This window comes from Schistocerca piceifrons, chromosome 4 (assembly GCF_021461385.2).
Source record: "Schistocerca piceifrons isolate TAMUIC-IGC-003096 chromosome 4, iqSchPice1.1, whole genome shotgun sequence".
Classification (NCBI taxonomy): domain Eukaryota; kingdom Metazoa; phylum Arthropoda; class Insecta; order Orthoptera; family Acrididae; genus Schistocerca; species Schistocerca piceifrons.
The window spans coordinates 221,818,257-221,830,813 of NC_060141.1; the positions used below are offsets into that span (position 1 = coordinate 221,818,257).

The following is a 12,557-nucleotide window of genomic DNA, read 5'->3' on the forward strand; positions in this document are numbered from 1 at the left end:
ATATTATATGTGAAAGCTTTGTTTTTCTTGTAGCAACACTATGTGCGTTAATTTATACCATTAGTTTTTCCTGGTTGTGTGTTTGCACTATTTAACAGTGATGTTGCTATTGGCTGACTACATCATGAGCCTTAAGCTCTGAATATCCGCTGTCATCGGCTGGCGAGATCATGTGACATGACCTACGACTGGCTTACAAGGGCCCATCTCAATCTCAATTTCAGTGCTTCAGAAAGTAACATGCAGTGTTTGGTGGAATGCGAATTTACACTTTCGTAATATGAAAATATGCAATGCACATGTTGCTGCACATCAAAGATCTTTCCAAAACATGTTTTTTTTCCCCCTGAGTTTAGTTTTCTAAAGGGGTGGGAAATTCTATGCACATGTATAAAACCATAACCATTCAAAGGATTGATAAGTTATACAATTCCTAGAGAAAATGTACTGTCAATTAACAGGGAAAAACTGTGTTTTCACCTGGGGGGAAGTGTGTTTTTAACTGGGGAATCTGGGAGAAATCCAGGATTTTTTTTTCCTTGTCCGCGTATACACCCTGATTAAAGAAAGGCATCTCTGGAACCTTTACAATGATCACTCAACACCTGACTCTGTTTATGCCTCTAGTATAACCTATTAGGCCCGATAACAGTGCTAAAAATGAACAATGCTAACGCACTCTGGTAGCTGTTTGTGTCATGGGATTGCAGTCCTACTCATTTACATACCCACCAATGGTGTGTATGTGTATGGAGTTACAGTGCTATCTGGCCATGCCTTCTGGCTGTTTCACTTTTTGTGGGACAGTGTATTCTCAAATGTGGCAGTTTTTGTAGCACCGTTTGCTAAATGAAGGCCAAATAAAATTGTTACTTCATCATAAGTTGTAGTACTGAGTGACACTGTGTTTTTCTGAAGGGCATATTTATTTGAAGATTCAGTAATAAGGTCATGTAATTCATCTGGTATGTACCACGTGACACACTCTTCAGGGGTAACACCAGTAATTTCTTGCTGAATTGTATGCTGCATCTAAAGAAGTAATAGGGCAGTGGTGTGTCTCAGTTTTAGTTTCTCTGTAAGCTGATATTGTGTGCTAAGATTTACATTTTTACTTCATAACTATCACCACCACCACAATAACCACCACAATAACCACCACCATGACCACCACCACGTTCAACTTCTGTCATGTCTGGTTAATTCTTCAACATACCTGGCACTAACCTAATGTGGCTCTTGTGCATAGCTGTCTGTGTTCTCTGTTTCACCTGAATCATCTGACAGGTAATTCTAGTAGCTTCAGTATCACGTGTGCATTGCAAGGGTCACTTTTCTGAGAGAAAGATCCTGTAATATGGACAAATTACACTAAATTTAGTCTTCTTATGAGAAATTTTATTAAAGATTGCATTGTAACAACAATCAAATTATAAATAACTTGAATTGTTTTCAAGTATAATGTTTACCCTAAACAATATTACATCATTTGACAACCATTGTACCGTATACTGTACATATAAAAGGTGTACAACTTTGCTTCTGCCATTTTTTCCCCAACATTTGAGCTTTTAATGAGACAAATTGGTTACACATGTATCATTCAAAGTATTTTCCATTGCTGGCCACTACTTTCTCTCATCTTCCGGGAAGTGTATGAATCCCATGTCGAAAAAATTGTTCATCTTTTGAAGCGATCCACAAATTGATCGAATTTGTGACTTCTTCACGAGATTAGAAGTGTGCCATTCATCTAAACAGGTGATAGTCAGAGGGAGCAATATCTGGAGAATACGGCAGGTGAGGTAGGACTTCCCATTTTAACGTTTCCAAGTACGTTTTGACCTCTTTAGCAATGTGGGATCAGCCATTGTCGTGCTGCAAAATCACTTTATCGTGCCTCTCACTGTATTGTGGCCGTTTGTCTTTTAATGCTCTGCTCAAACGCATTAATTGCTTTCAGTAATGAGAACCTGTGATTGTTTCACTTGGTTTCAACACCTCATAGTACACGACGCCAAGCTGGTCCCACCAAATGGAGAGCATGATCATGGAGTCATGAATATTCAGCCTGGCTGTCGACGTGGAAGCATGGCCAGGATATCCCCATGATTTTTTGTGTTTAGGGTTATTGTAAGTAACCCATTTTTCATCCCCAGTCACAATGCAATGCAGAAATCCCTTCTGTTTTTGCTTCTGAAGCAACTGTTCACAAACACACAAATGCCGTTCACCATCTCTTGGTTTCAGCTCACACAGGACCCAAGTTCCTTCTTTCTGAATCAGCCTTGAGACGTTTTGAAATGGCTTGCTGTGTCACTCCCACTAATTGTGCCAATTCTTCTTGAGTTTGATGTGAGTATTCACTCTGCAATGTCTCCAGTTCTGCATCTTCAAAAACATTCTCTCTTCCACCACTATGTCTGTCTACGACGTTAAAATCACCGTTCTTGAAGCCTTGAAACCACTCACTACATGTTCTTTCACTAATAGCAAAATGGTTCAAATGGCTCTGAGCCCTATGGGACTCAACTGCTGTGGTCATCAGTCCCCTAGAACTTAGAACTACTTAAACCTAACTAACCTAAGGACATCACACACATCCATGCCCGAGGCAGGATTTGAACCTGCGACCGTAGCGATCACACAGTTCCAGACTGTAGCGCCTAGAACCGCTCGGACACTCCGGCCGGCCACTAATAGCATCCTTACCTTATGTACTTGAGAGCATTTGATGAGACTCAACTGCTGTTTTCTTCATATTGAAAGAAAACAGTAACACCTCCTGAAAATGATGAGAATTAGGCCAGCAAACTGACATTTTCAATCAAGAACAACTTTGTGATGCAGACACAAATTGACTAATGTTTCAATGAGGTTCTGTTGACAGGGGTCCTAGCTAACTGTCCGACGTCTGTGATCTGTTTCTTTCAACTGCTACTTACCGTTGTCGCCCCCTATCGGCAAACGGTTGAAGCAAAGTTGTACACTTTGTAATTGACGCATTGTCCAGTGAAATATGTTAGACAATTGATCATGTGAAATATGTTTATCTACTCAATAATTTAATAGATATATGTACAAAATGTAGTTGTAAATTTTTTTCTTACAAGCAAAGTAAAATATAAACCCCTATGTATCAACAACTTTCTTACTTCTTTCTGCCATCTTCTCTTTAGATGTGTTTACTTACACACAAGACGGCACTTTCAGTGTTGCAAAGAGAATCAGCAAGCTCTGACAATTATATGCCCCTAATAAATCAAGTCAAATAAATGTGAAATTTCATTTATGTATTTATTTGTTTATTTTTATTCAACCAAGGATCATATTACAATGAAGTAGGAATTGTCAAGACAATACAATGAAAATAATGAGATCAAAACATAGATACACACAAAATACATAAGTATGCTCTATGAGGATAGGACAGGACACTGTCTTGATAGCTGCACTGATTCATTCAGTTGGTTCCTGTTATACAATGTTCTTTCTGTTACAGGCAGTTTTGCTTCAGATGTTTTATAATAAAAACCATAGTTATACTCTTCATCGCTACACACACTGAGGACAATTGCTGAAGACAGGGCACAGAACACTGACACAGTTTTTCAGGTGCAGAAGAGTGCCATAAGAATAATAACTAAAAACAGTCTTCAGAGCCATGAAGATGCTACTATGCCTCTTGCACTAACTCCAGGCAGTTTGGAAAACTGGCTCCAGGACCAAAAACATTGAACTGTATTCCATATATGGCTTCCTCTCCTTCCCTCTGTCCATTTGGAGTCAGCATCCCCTCCATGATGAGTAAGGGACAAACCCAGGAAAATGACAAGTCATTACTATCTTGCACTTTACATCTTCACACATGACTGTTTGTAAGACTGGGGTCATGTATTGAAATACAATTGGATATTGTAGCTATTGCCTTTTATTAATAACCTCCAAGTAATCTTTAACTGTGTAATATGAATAATTTTTGTAAGAATGTTTTAGTAGCGTTTTGATCAGATGTATTTTAGTAACCTCTTTAATTTCTTTGGGCAATGTATTATACAATTTTATTCTCTGATAGAATATGCTTTTTGAGTTTTTTGTTTGTTTCTCCTTGGTAAATTGAAGCCCAGACTGGCGGTTGTTTAGAACTATTAGTGAAATACTTACCGTGGAATGTTTTCCCAAATATGCACCACATATTAGCAGATGCACTCACCTGATGCTGTAGGCATGCCCATTTTTTTAAAAATAACTCTGTACAATGAGCCTGACTACTACTTATAGTTACTATCCTCAGGGCACTTTTCTGCAGCTCAAAAATTGTCTGTGTTTTGTGCCCTCAGTCACTAGAAAGAAACTTGCAGCTGAGAACTGAGCATATGAAGGAATAGTATGTCACCACAAGACATTGGCAGTTACACACTGATGATAAAAACTCTAAGAGCATAATAAGCTGATGACGTTCTGTTTTCCAGTACATTTGTGTGTTTATCTTATATTAATTGCCCAGTCATAAACACCCTTGAGGGTTTCATTTGCGTTCTCTAATGAGAGCATTGGTACAGAGACTATGATGGTGCTGTCATAATTGAAGATATCTTTTCTTCCATGTCTAATATTACGTCAAAAGTTGTTGATATACAGTAATCAGCCAGAACGTTATGACCACCTACCTAATGGCAAGTATGTCCTCCTTTGGTATGGATAATAGCAGTGAGTCATTTTGGCATGGAAACAATGAGGCGTTGGTAGGTCGCTGGAGTAAGTAGATACCACATCTACACACTCAAGTCACACAATTCCTGTAAATTACAGGGAGGGTGGTGATGAGCTCTGACATCAATTTGTCATGTCCCAGATGTGTTAAGTCAGCTTCAGATCTGGTGAGCTGAGGGGGCTAGCACATCAATTGGACTCACCACTGTGTTCCCCAAACCACTCCATCACACTCCTGGCATTGTAACACAGTGCATTATCCTGTTGAAAAATGCCACAGCTGACAGGAAATATGACTGCTTGAAAGGGTGTACACGGTCTGCAACCAGTGTACAATACACCTTGGCCAACAAGGCACCTTGGATGAACTCCACTGGACCCATGGATATGGAAATGAATGTTCCCCACAGCATAATGGAGGTGCTGCCAGCTTATCCCTGTCCCAAGGAGCAGTGTCAAGGAGCTGTTCCTGTGGAAGCTGACAGATTTGTGCCTTCCCATTGGCATGGTGAAGAGCATATTTGGATTAATCAGACCATACAATGATCTTCCACTGCTCCAATGTCCAGTGGTAATGGTCCCGTGTCCATTTAGTTGTAGTTGCTGATGTCATGGTGTCGACTTCGGCACATGCATGGGCTGCTGGCTGCGGTGGCCCATTTTTTTAGGAGTGGTCAGTACACTGTGTGTTCAGACACATTTGTACTCTGCCCAGCATTAAAGTCTAATGCTAGTTCTGCCACCTCCACTGCCTTACCAGTCCACCCAGACTATGACATCCAACATCGGAAATGAGATGTGCTGCCCAACACCAGGATGTTGGGAAATGGTTCACCCTGGTTTTGCCACCTGTTGAAGATATTCACCACAGCACTTCTTGAAACCATGGCAAGTCATGCATTTTCTGAAATCCTCATGCCAAGTCTCTGGGCCATTACAGTCTGCTGTCAGTCTAACTCAGATAGATCGTGTGCTTTCCCCATTCTACATGCGGACAGCACGCTCATTGATACTACATGCGCCATGTGTGTGTCTGGCTAGGACTCGTTCCTCGCCAGCTGATGCTGCTATCACCTGGATGGGTTTGTATCGATAGTATGTCATTAGTCATAATGTTCTGGCTGATCAGTGTATATTAAGAACAGAACTCCCAAATACAAAAGTCTGAAGGATGCATATGTTTGTATATTTCTTGTCTGACAATTGTTTTACCAAAACTGTGTTATCATCATCATATGTGTGTACATCCTTTGTCTTTTGCACACTATTTTCCAGGTAAGATTGGCATCAGTTGTTCATTATTCCTCTTACATCTAGCACTCTTGGTTTGTTTGGTAGTATTTTATGGCCGACAGTGTCAAAAGTCTAAGAATAACACAATCATCCCTGTCAAGAGCTTCACCACCTGGTTGTCTCTCCCATCCTGTGCTCCTGTCTTGTCAAAGGCTGGGATACCTGTGAAAGCAGTCATTTTATCTAAAAGCTAAGCTACAACCAGTGTGCTGCATCCTACATGGCCATTTCAACCAACAAGCTGTCTATCTGCATGAATGGCCCTTAACAAACTGTGTGGCCAAGAAAGAGCTGGACCATCCCCTTGCTGTGCATGCTGAGCAACATGACATTCTTCATTCAGTAACAGCTTCACAGCCTGTGCCATTTGGATCATTCCTGTCAACACCAGCTTTCCTGAATTGGGCAGGTTGGGACCCTCCATAAAATATATCCTACATTCTTGTAACCTTCCTGTCTTCATCCTTTGTTAGTCAGTGTCCTTACCCATCTAGCCCCTTCCCCGCTCCAATTCCAGCACTATACAGCCCTCTATTCTACCAATACACCCACAGTCGTTTTACTTCTCTCCTCTTCTGCTATCTCCCCTTCCCCTCTCTGCCATCCGTCTAACCACCCAACTGCACCAGCTTCCTTATCCTCTCTCCACCTCATCCATACACACTCCCACAAGCAGCACCATACCGTGCCCCATCGCTATCCTGCTGTCCCTCCCTCTCCCTGCCCCCGCCTCCTCCTTACCTGCACCACTTGATTGTGTCTCCCATCCTGTGCTGCTGCTCACAGTCTGGCTCAGCAGCCAGACACTGGTGTGTGTGTGTGTGTGTGTGTGTGTGTGTGTGTGTGTGTGTGTGTGTGTGTGTGTGTGTTTTGTCTATTTTGTCTATTTCCATGAAGGCCTTGTTGGCCAAATCTTCAGCCAGACAGTGTTTTTGTTGTGCCTGTCTGCAACTCAGCATATCCACTATATGGTGAGTAGCAACTATTCTTTTCATGATTCTTACATTCCACCCTGGATTTTCGATTGTTTTATTTTATATTTATTCATGTTACTGTTTAGTACATCTAAAATGATGTAGTCAATTAGTTTTGAGAATGAAGACACCAGTGAAACTGGCCTGTAATTTTCAGTACTTTCCACTTTGGCTTCCTTTAGTAGGGACACAAACAATGTATGCTGTAGATATTCTGGAAAAATATTTGAACTGAAAGACTCGTTCATTATGTTTATTACTACAGATTATATGCTGTCTATGCAGTCTTTCAGAATACGGAGTGGAACCTCATTTATACCTGCTGATCTTTTATCTTTTTAATTTCTGCCTTGTCTTTCTGTCTTCAAGCTCTATTGTGGTAATTTTTGTAAACCCTTGTCACCAGTTTCGTAAACCCTTGTTGCTACTGCTGTGGACAGAAATGCCACTGGTGTTACGGTATACCGAGTTTGTGAGTTTATGAAATGGCTTCTGGGGCAATACGCTGCTGAGGCAATTTCTGCTTGCCACTATTACACAGCTATGCCCAGGGCCAGTTAACAAGATAGGAGAACAAAGGCTCTACAACACTCCAACAAATTAGTAACTAAGTCACACAAATGAGTTTAAAAGGTTTACATATTTTTGAGACTTGCTGTATAATGAAGTCTGCAACACTGAATGTAATGTAATCAAAAAGCGGCCCTCAATAGCCAAGTGCGAATATTTGTAGGTAAACTTCACAGGACATAGCAAATGTAATGTACAACTACTGCCAGTTCACTTCTAAGAATCCACTAAACGACTTTCCCTGTATAAATCAGCCCTGGACGGTGATCGGTAACCAAGTGGGCGAGAGCTGCTCTTCTGTCTTACGAGTAGGCTTCTGCCATTGTCGTCCGGTCATTGGGGGACTGTCTTGGGCCGGCAATTGGCCGAGGTGAAGTAGATATCTTCATCCTCAGCACCACGCGTGCCACTCCTGAAACTGCTGGCGAGTGTCTGTCACTGGCACAAGCTCGCATCTTTGGACCTGTGGTGCTTTTCCCCTGGCTGTGTCTTGTTCAGACGACACAGCAGGAATCATCATCATCATCATTATAATTGCTGCATAAGTCATTGTGGGTGCTACACGTGTTTCAGAAAGATTCTGATGCAACTTCTCTGCAATACCAGAGAAATAGTCATTTACAAAAATTGCCAATTTCTGAGGCTTTCCAACCCCCAACTTTGATTTGTTTGTTGTTATACTTGTCTGCCTTTTCCATTTTCTTATTTCATGATATACCACACTATTTTCCTTTTATTTTCTGTAATCTATATTATTTTGTTACGGAATAATTTCATTTTGCAGCAAACACTGTCCTGACGGTGTGTGGCAGAGGGTACTTTGAGTAGCTCTATCGGCCCTCCCTTCTGTTCCAGTCTCCTATTGTTCGTGGAAAGAAAGATTGTCGGTATGCCTCTTTGTGGGTCTAATCTCTATGATTTTATCCTCATGGTCTCTTCGCTAGATATACGTAGGAGGGAGCAATATACTGCTTGACTCCTCGGTGAAGGTGTTGTTGTTGTTGTTGTTATGGTGGTCTTCAGTCCTGAGACTGGTTTGATGCAGCTCTCCACGCTACTCTATCCTGTGCAAGCTTCTTCATCTCCCAGTACTTACTGCAACCTACATCCTTCTGAATCTGCTTAGTGTATTCATCTCTTGGTCTCCCTCTACGATTTTTACCTTCCACCCTGCCCTCCAACACTAAATTGGTGATCCCTTGATGCCTCAGAACATGTCCTGCCAACCGATCCCTTCTTCTAGTCAGGTTGTGCCACAAACTTCTCTTCTTCCCAATCCTATTCAATACTTCATCATTAGTTATATGATCTACCCATCTAATATTCAGCATTCTTCTGTAGCACCACATTTCGAAAGCTTCTATTCTCTTCTTGTACAAACTAGTTATCGTCCATGTTTCACTTCCATACATGGCTACACTCCATACAAATACTTTCAGAAACGACTTCCTCACACTTAAATCTATACTCAATGTTAACAGATTTCTCTTTGTCAGAAACGCTTTCCTTGCCATTGCCAGTCTACATTTTGTATCCTCTCTACTTCGACCATCATCAGTTATTTTGCGTGCCAAATAGCAAAACTCCTTTACTGCTTTAAGCGTCTCATTTCGTACTATAATTCCCGCAGCATCACCCGATTTAATTAGACTACATTCCATTAACCTCATTTTGCTTTTGTTGATATTCATCTTATATCCTCCGTTCAAGACACTGTCCATTCCGTTCAGCTGTTCTTCCAAGTCCTTTGCTATCTCTGACAGAATTACAATGTCAGCGGCGAACCTCAAAGTTTTTATTTCTTCTCCATGGATTTTAATACATACTCCAAATTTTTCTTTTGTTTCCTTTACTGCTTGCTCAATATACAGAATGAATAACATTGGGGAGAGGCTACAACCCTGTCTCACTCCCTTCCCAACCACTGCTTCCCTTTCGTGCCCCTCGACTCTCTTAACTGCCATCTGGTTTCTGTACAAACTGTAAATAGCCTTTCGCTCCCTGTATTTTACCCCTGCCACCTTTAGAATTTGAAAGAGAGTATTCCAGTCAACATTGTCAAAAGCTTTTATCTAAGTCTACAAATGCTAGAAATGTAGGTTTGCCTTTCCTTAATCTAGCTTCTAAAATAAGTCGTAAGGTCAGTATTGCCTCACGTGTTCCAATATTTCTACAGAATCCAAACTGATCTTCCCCGAGGTTGGCTTCTACCTGTTTTTCCATTCTTCTGTTAAGAACTGGTGTTGGTATTTTGCAGGTATTTTGCAGCTGTGATGTATTAAACTGATTGTTCGGTAATTTTCACATTTGTGAGCACCTGCTTTCTTTGGGATTGGAATTATTATATTCTTCTTGAAGTCTGAGGGTATTTCGCCTGTCTCATACATCTTGTTCACCAGATGGTAGAGTTTTGTCAGGACTGATTCTTCCAAGGCCGTCAGTAGTTCTAATGGAATGTTGTCTACTCCGGGGGCCTTGTTTCGACTCAGGTCTTTCAGTGCTCTGTCAAACTCTTCACGCAGTATTGTATCTCCCATTTCATCTTCATCTACATCCTCTTCCATTTCCATCATATTGTCCTCAAGTACATCGCCTTTGTATAGACCCTCTATATACTCCTTCCACCTTTCTGCTTTCCCTTCTTTGCTTTGAACTGGGTTTCCATCTGAGCTCTTCATATTCATGCAAGTGGTTCTCTTTTCTCCAAATGTCTCTTTAATTTTCCTGTAGGCAGTATCTATCTTACCCGTAGTGAGATAAGCCTCTACATCCTTACATTTGTCCTCTAGCCATCCCTGCTTAGCCATTTTGCACTTCCTATCGATCTCATTTTTGAGACGTTTATATTCCTTTTTGCGTGCTTCATTTACTGCATTTTTATATTTTCTCCTTTCATCAATTAAATTCAATATTTCTTCTGTTACCCAAGGATTTCTACTAGCCCTCATATTTTTACCTACTTGATCCTCTGCTGCCTTCACTACTTCACCCCTCAAAGCTACCCATCCTTCTTCTACTGTATTTCTTTCCCCCATTCCTGTCAATTGTTCCCTTATGCTCTCCCTGAAACTCTGTACAACCTCTGGTTCTTTCAGTTTATCCAGGTCCTATCTCCTTAAATTCCCACCTTTTTACAGTTTCTTCAGTTTTAATCTACAGTTCATAACCAATAGATTGTGGTCAGAGTCCACATCTGCCCCTGGGAATCTCTTACAATTTAAAACCTGGTTCCTAAATCTCTGTCTTACCATTATATAATCTATCTGATACCTTCTAGTATCTCCAGGATTCTTCCATGTATACAACCTTCTTTCATGATTCTTGAACCAAGTGTTAGCTATGATTAAGTTATTCTCTGTGCAAAACTCTGCCAGGAGGCTGCCTCTTTCATTTCTTAGCCCCAATCCATATTCACCTACTATGTTTCCTTCTCTCTCTTTTCCTACTCTCGAATTCCAGTCACCAATGACTATTAAATTTTCGTCTCCCTTCACTACCTGAATAATTTCTTTTATCTCATCATACATTTCTTCAATTTCTTCATCATCTGCAGAGCTAGTTCGCATATAAACTTGTACTACTGTAGTAGGCGTGGTCTTCGTGTCTATCTTGGCCACAATAATGTGTTCACTATGCTGCTTGTAGTAGCTTACCCGCACACCTATTTTTTTATTCATTATTAAACCTACTCCTGCATTACCCCTATTTGATTTTGTGTTTATAACCCTGTATTCACCTGACCAAAAGTCTTGTTCCTCCTGCCACCGAACTTAACTAATTCCCACTATATCTAACTTTAACCTATCCATTTCCCTTTTTAAATTTTCTAATCTACCTGCCCGGTTAAGGGATCTGAAATTCCACGCTCTGATCCGTAGAATGCCAGTTTTATTTTTCCTGATAACAATATCCTCCTGAGTAGTCCCTGTCCGGAGATCCGAATAGGGGACTATTTTACCTCCGGAATATTTTACCCAAGAGGACGCCATCTTCATTTACCCATACAGTAAAGCTGCATGCCCTCGGGATAAATTACGGCTGTAGTTTCCCCTTGCTTTCAGCCGTTCGCAGTACCAGCACAGCAAGGCCGTTTTGGTTAGTGTTACAAGGCCAGATCAGTCAATCATCCAGACTGTTGCCCCTGCAACTACTGGAAAGGCTGCTGCCCCTCTTCAGGAACCACACATTTGTCAGGCCTCTCAACAGATACCCCTCCGTTGTGGTTGCACCTACGGTACGGCTGTCTGTATCGCTGAGGCACGCAGGCCTCCCCACCAATGCAAGGTCCATGGTTCTTACCTTATGTAGGTAATGCAGACAAAAAAAGAACAAAAATACCATAAAAAATAGGATGAAAATGTGTGTGTTTGATGAGCAGTATAACAGTGCTGCAATTACAATAGAATCTCTTGAGTTTTGTGTGCAGTAGACTGTACAAAGATGTCCTATAGGTGAAATGAATCTACCAAGTATTAAGAAAATTTCTTTAAGTAAGAAGTGATTTTTACAGTGCAGTTCACTGATTTGCTGGTCACAGGTAAAGATGTGGACAGTTTGTTATTTCCCACATCTTTACAAGTAAGCATGCCACAAAACTTAGAGAATATAACAGTTTGTGTCTTTTCCTGAAGGAAATGTAATCCCCAATTGCAGGTAGATGAGTTTCAAGGGGATAATTAAAATATGTGGACTATAATATTTGTTGTTGCATTTTGTTCTGGTTTGCTTAGAAGTAATTTGTTTCAGGTGGTTGCTGGAGTCTTGTACCATTTACAGCTTGAAGTTGGTGAGAGCAGTTGTGACAAAGGAAGCAATAAACCTGCTTCGGAGTGCAGTCTGAGAGAAGGATCGGTGAGTTTACAAGTATAGAAACAAATTGTAAATAAACAATAGAACATTTATCATGGGTGCGTTATTTTAATTCCATATTTTTAGACCACTGAATCATAGTATGAAATCTTGGAATCCCATCACCTTTTTACAGAGTTTGCACTTATTACAGACTTC

At 40.8% G+C, this 12,557-nt stretch overlaps 1 protein-coding gene across 1 annotated transcript in view; it reads left to right on the top strand.

The window, feature by feature from the left end:
* Positions 1 to 12,557, top strand: part of LOC124794887 (multicystatin) — a 189,125-nt gene that overhangs the window by 96,280 nt on the left and 80,288 nt on the right. The window contains exon 9 of the mRNA XM_047258583.1: positions 12,297 to 12,401. Coding sequence (XP_047114539.1) covers positions 12,297 to 12,401 — 105 coding nt within the window. The remainder of the gene's footprint in view (positions 1 to 12,296; positions 12,402 to 12,557) is intronic.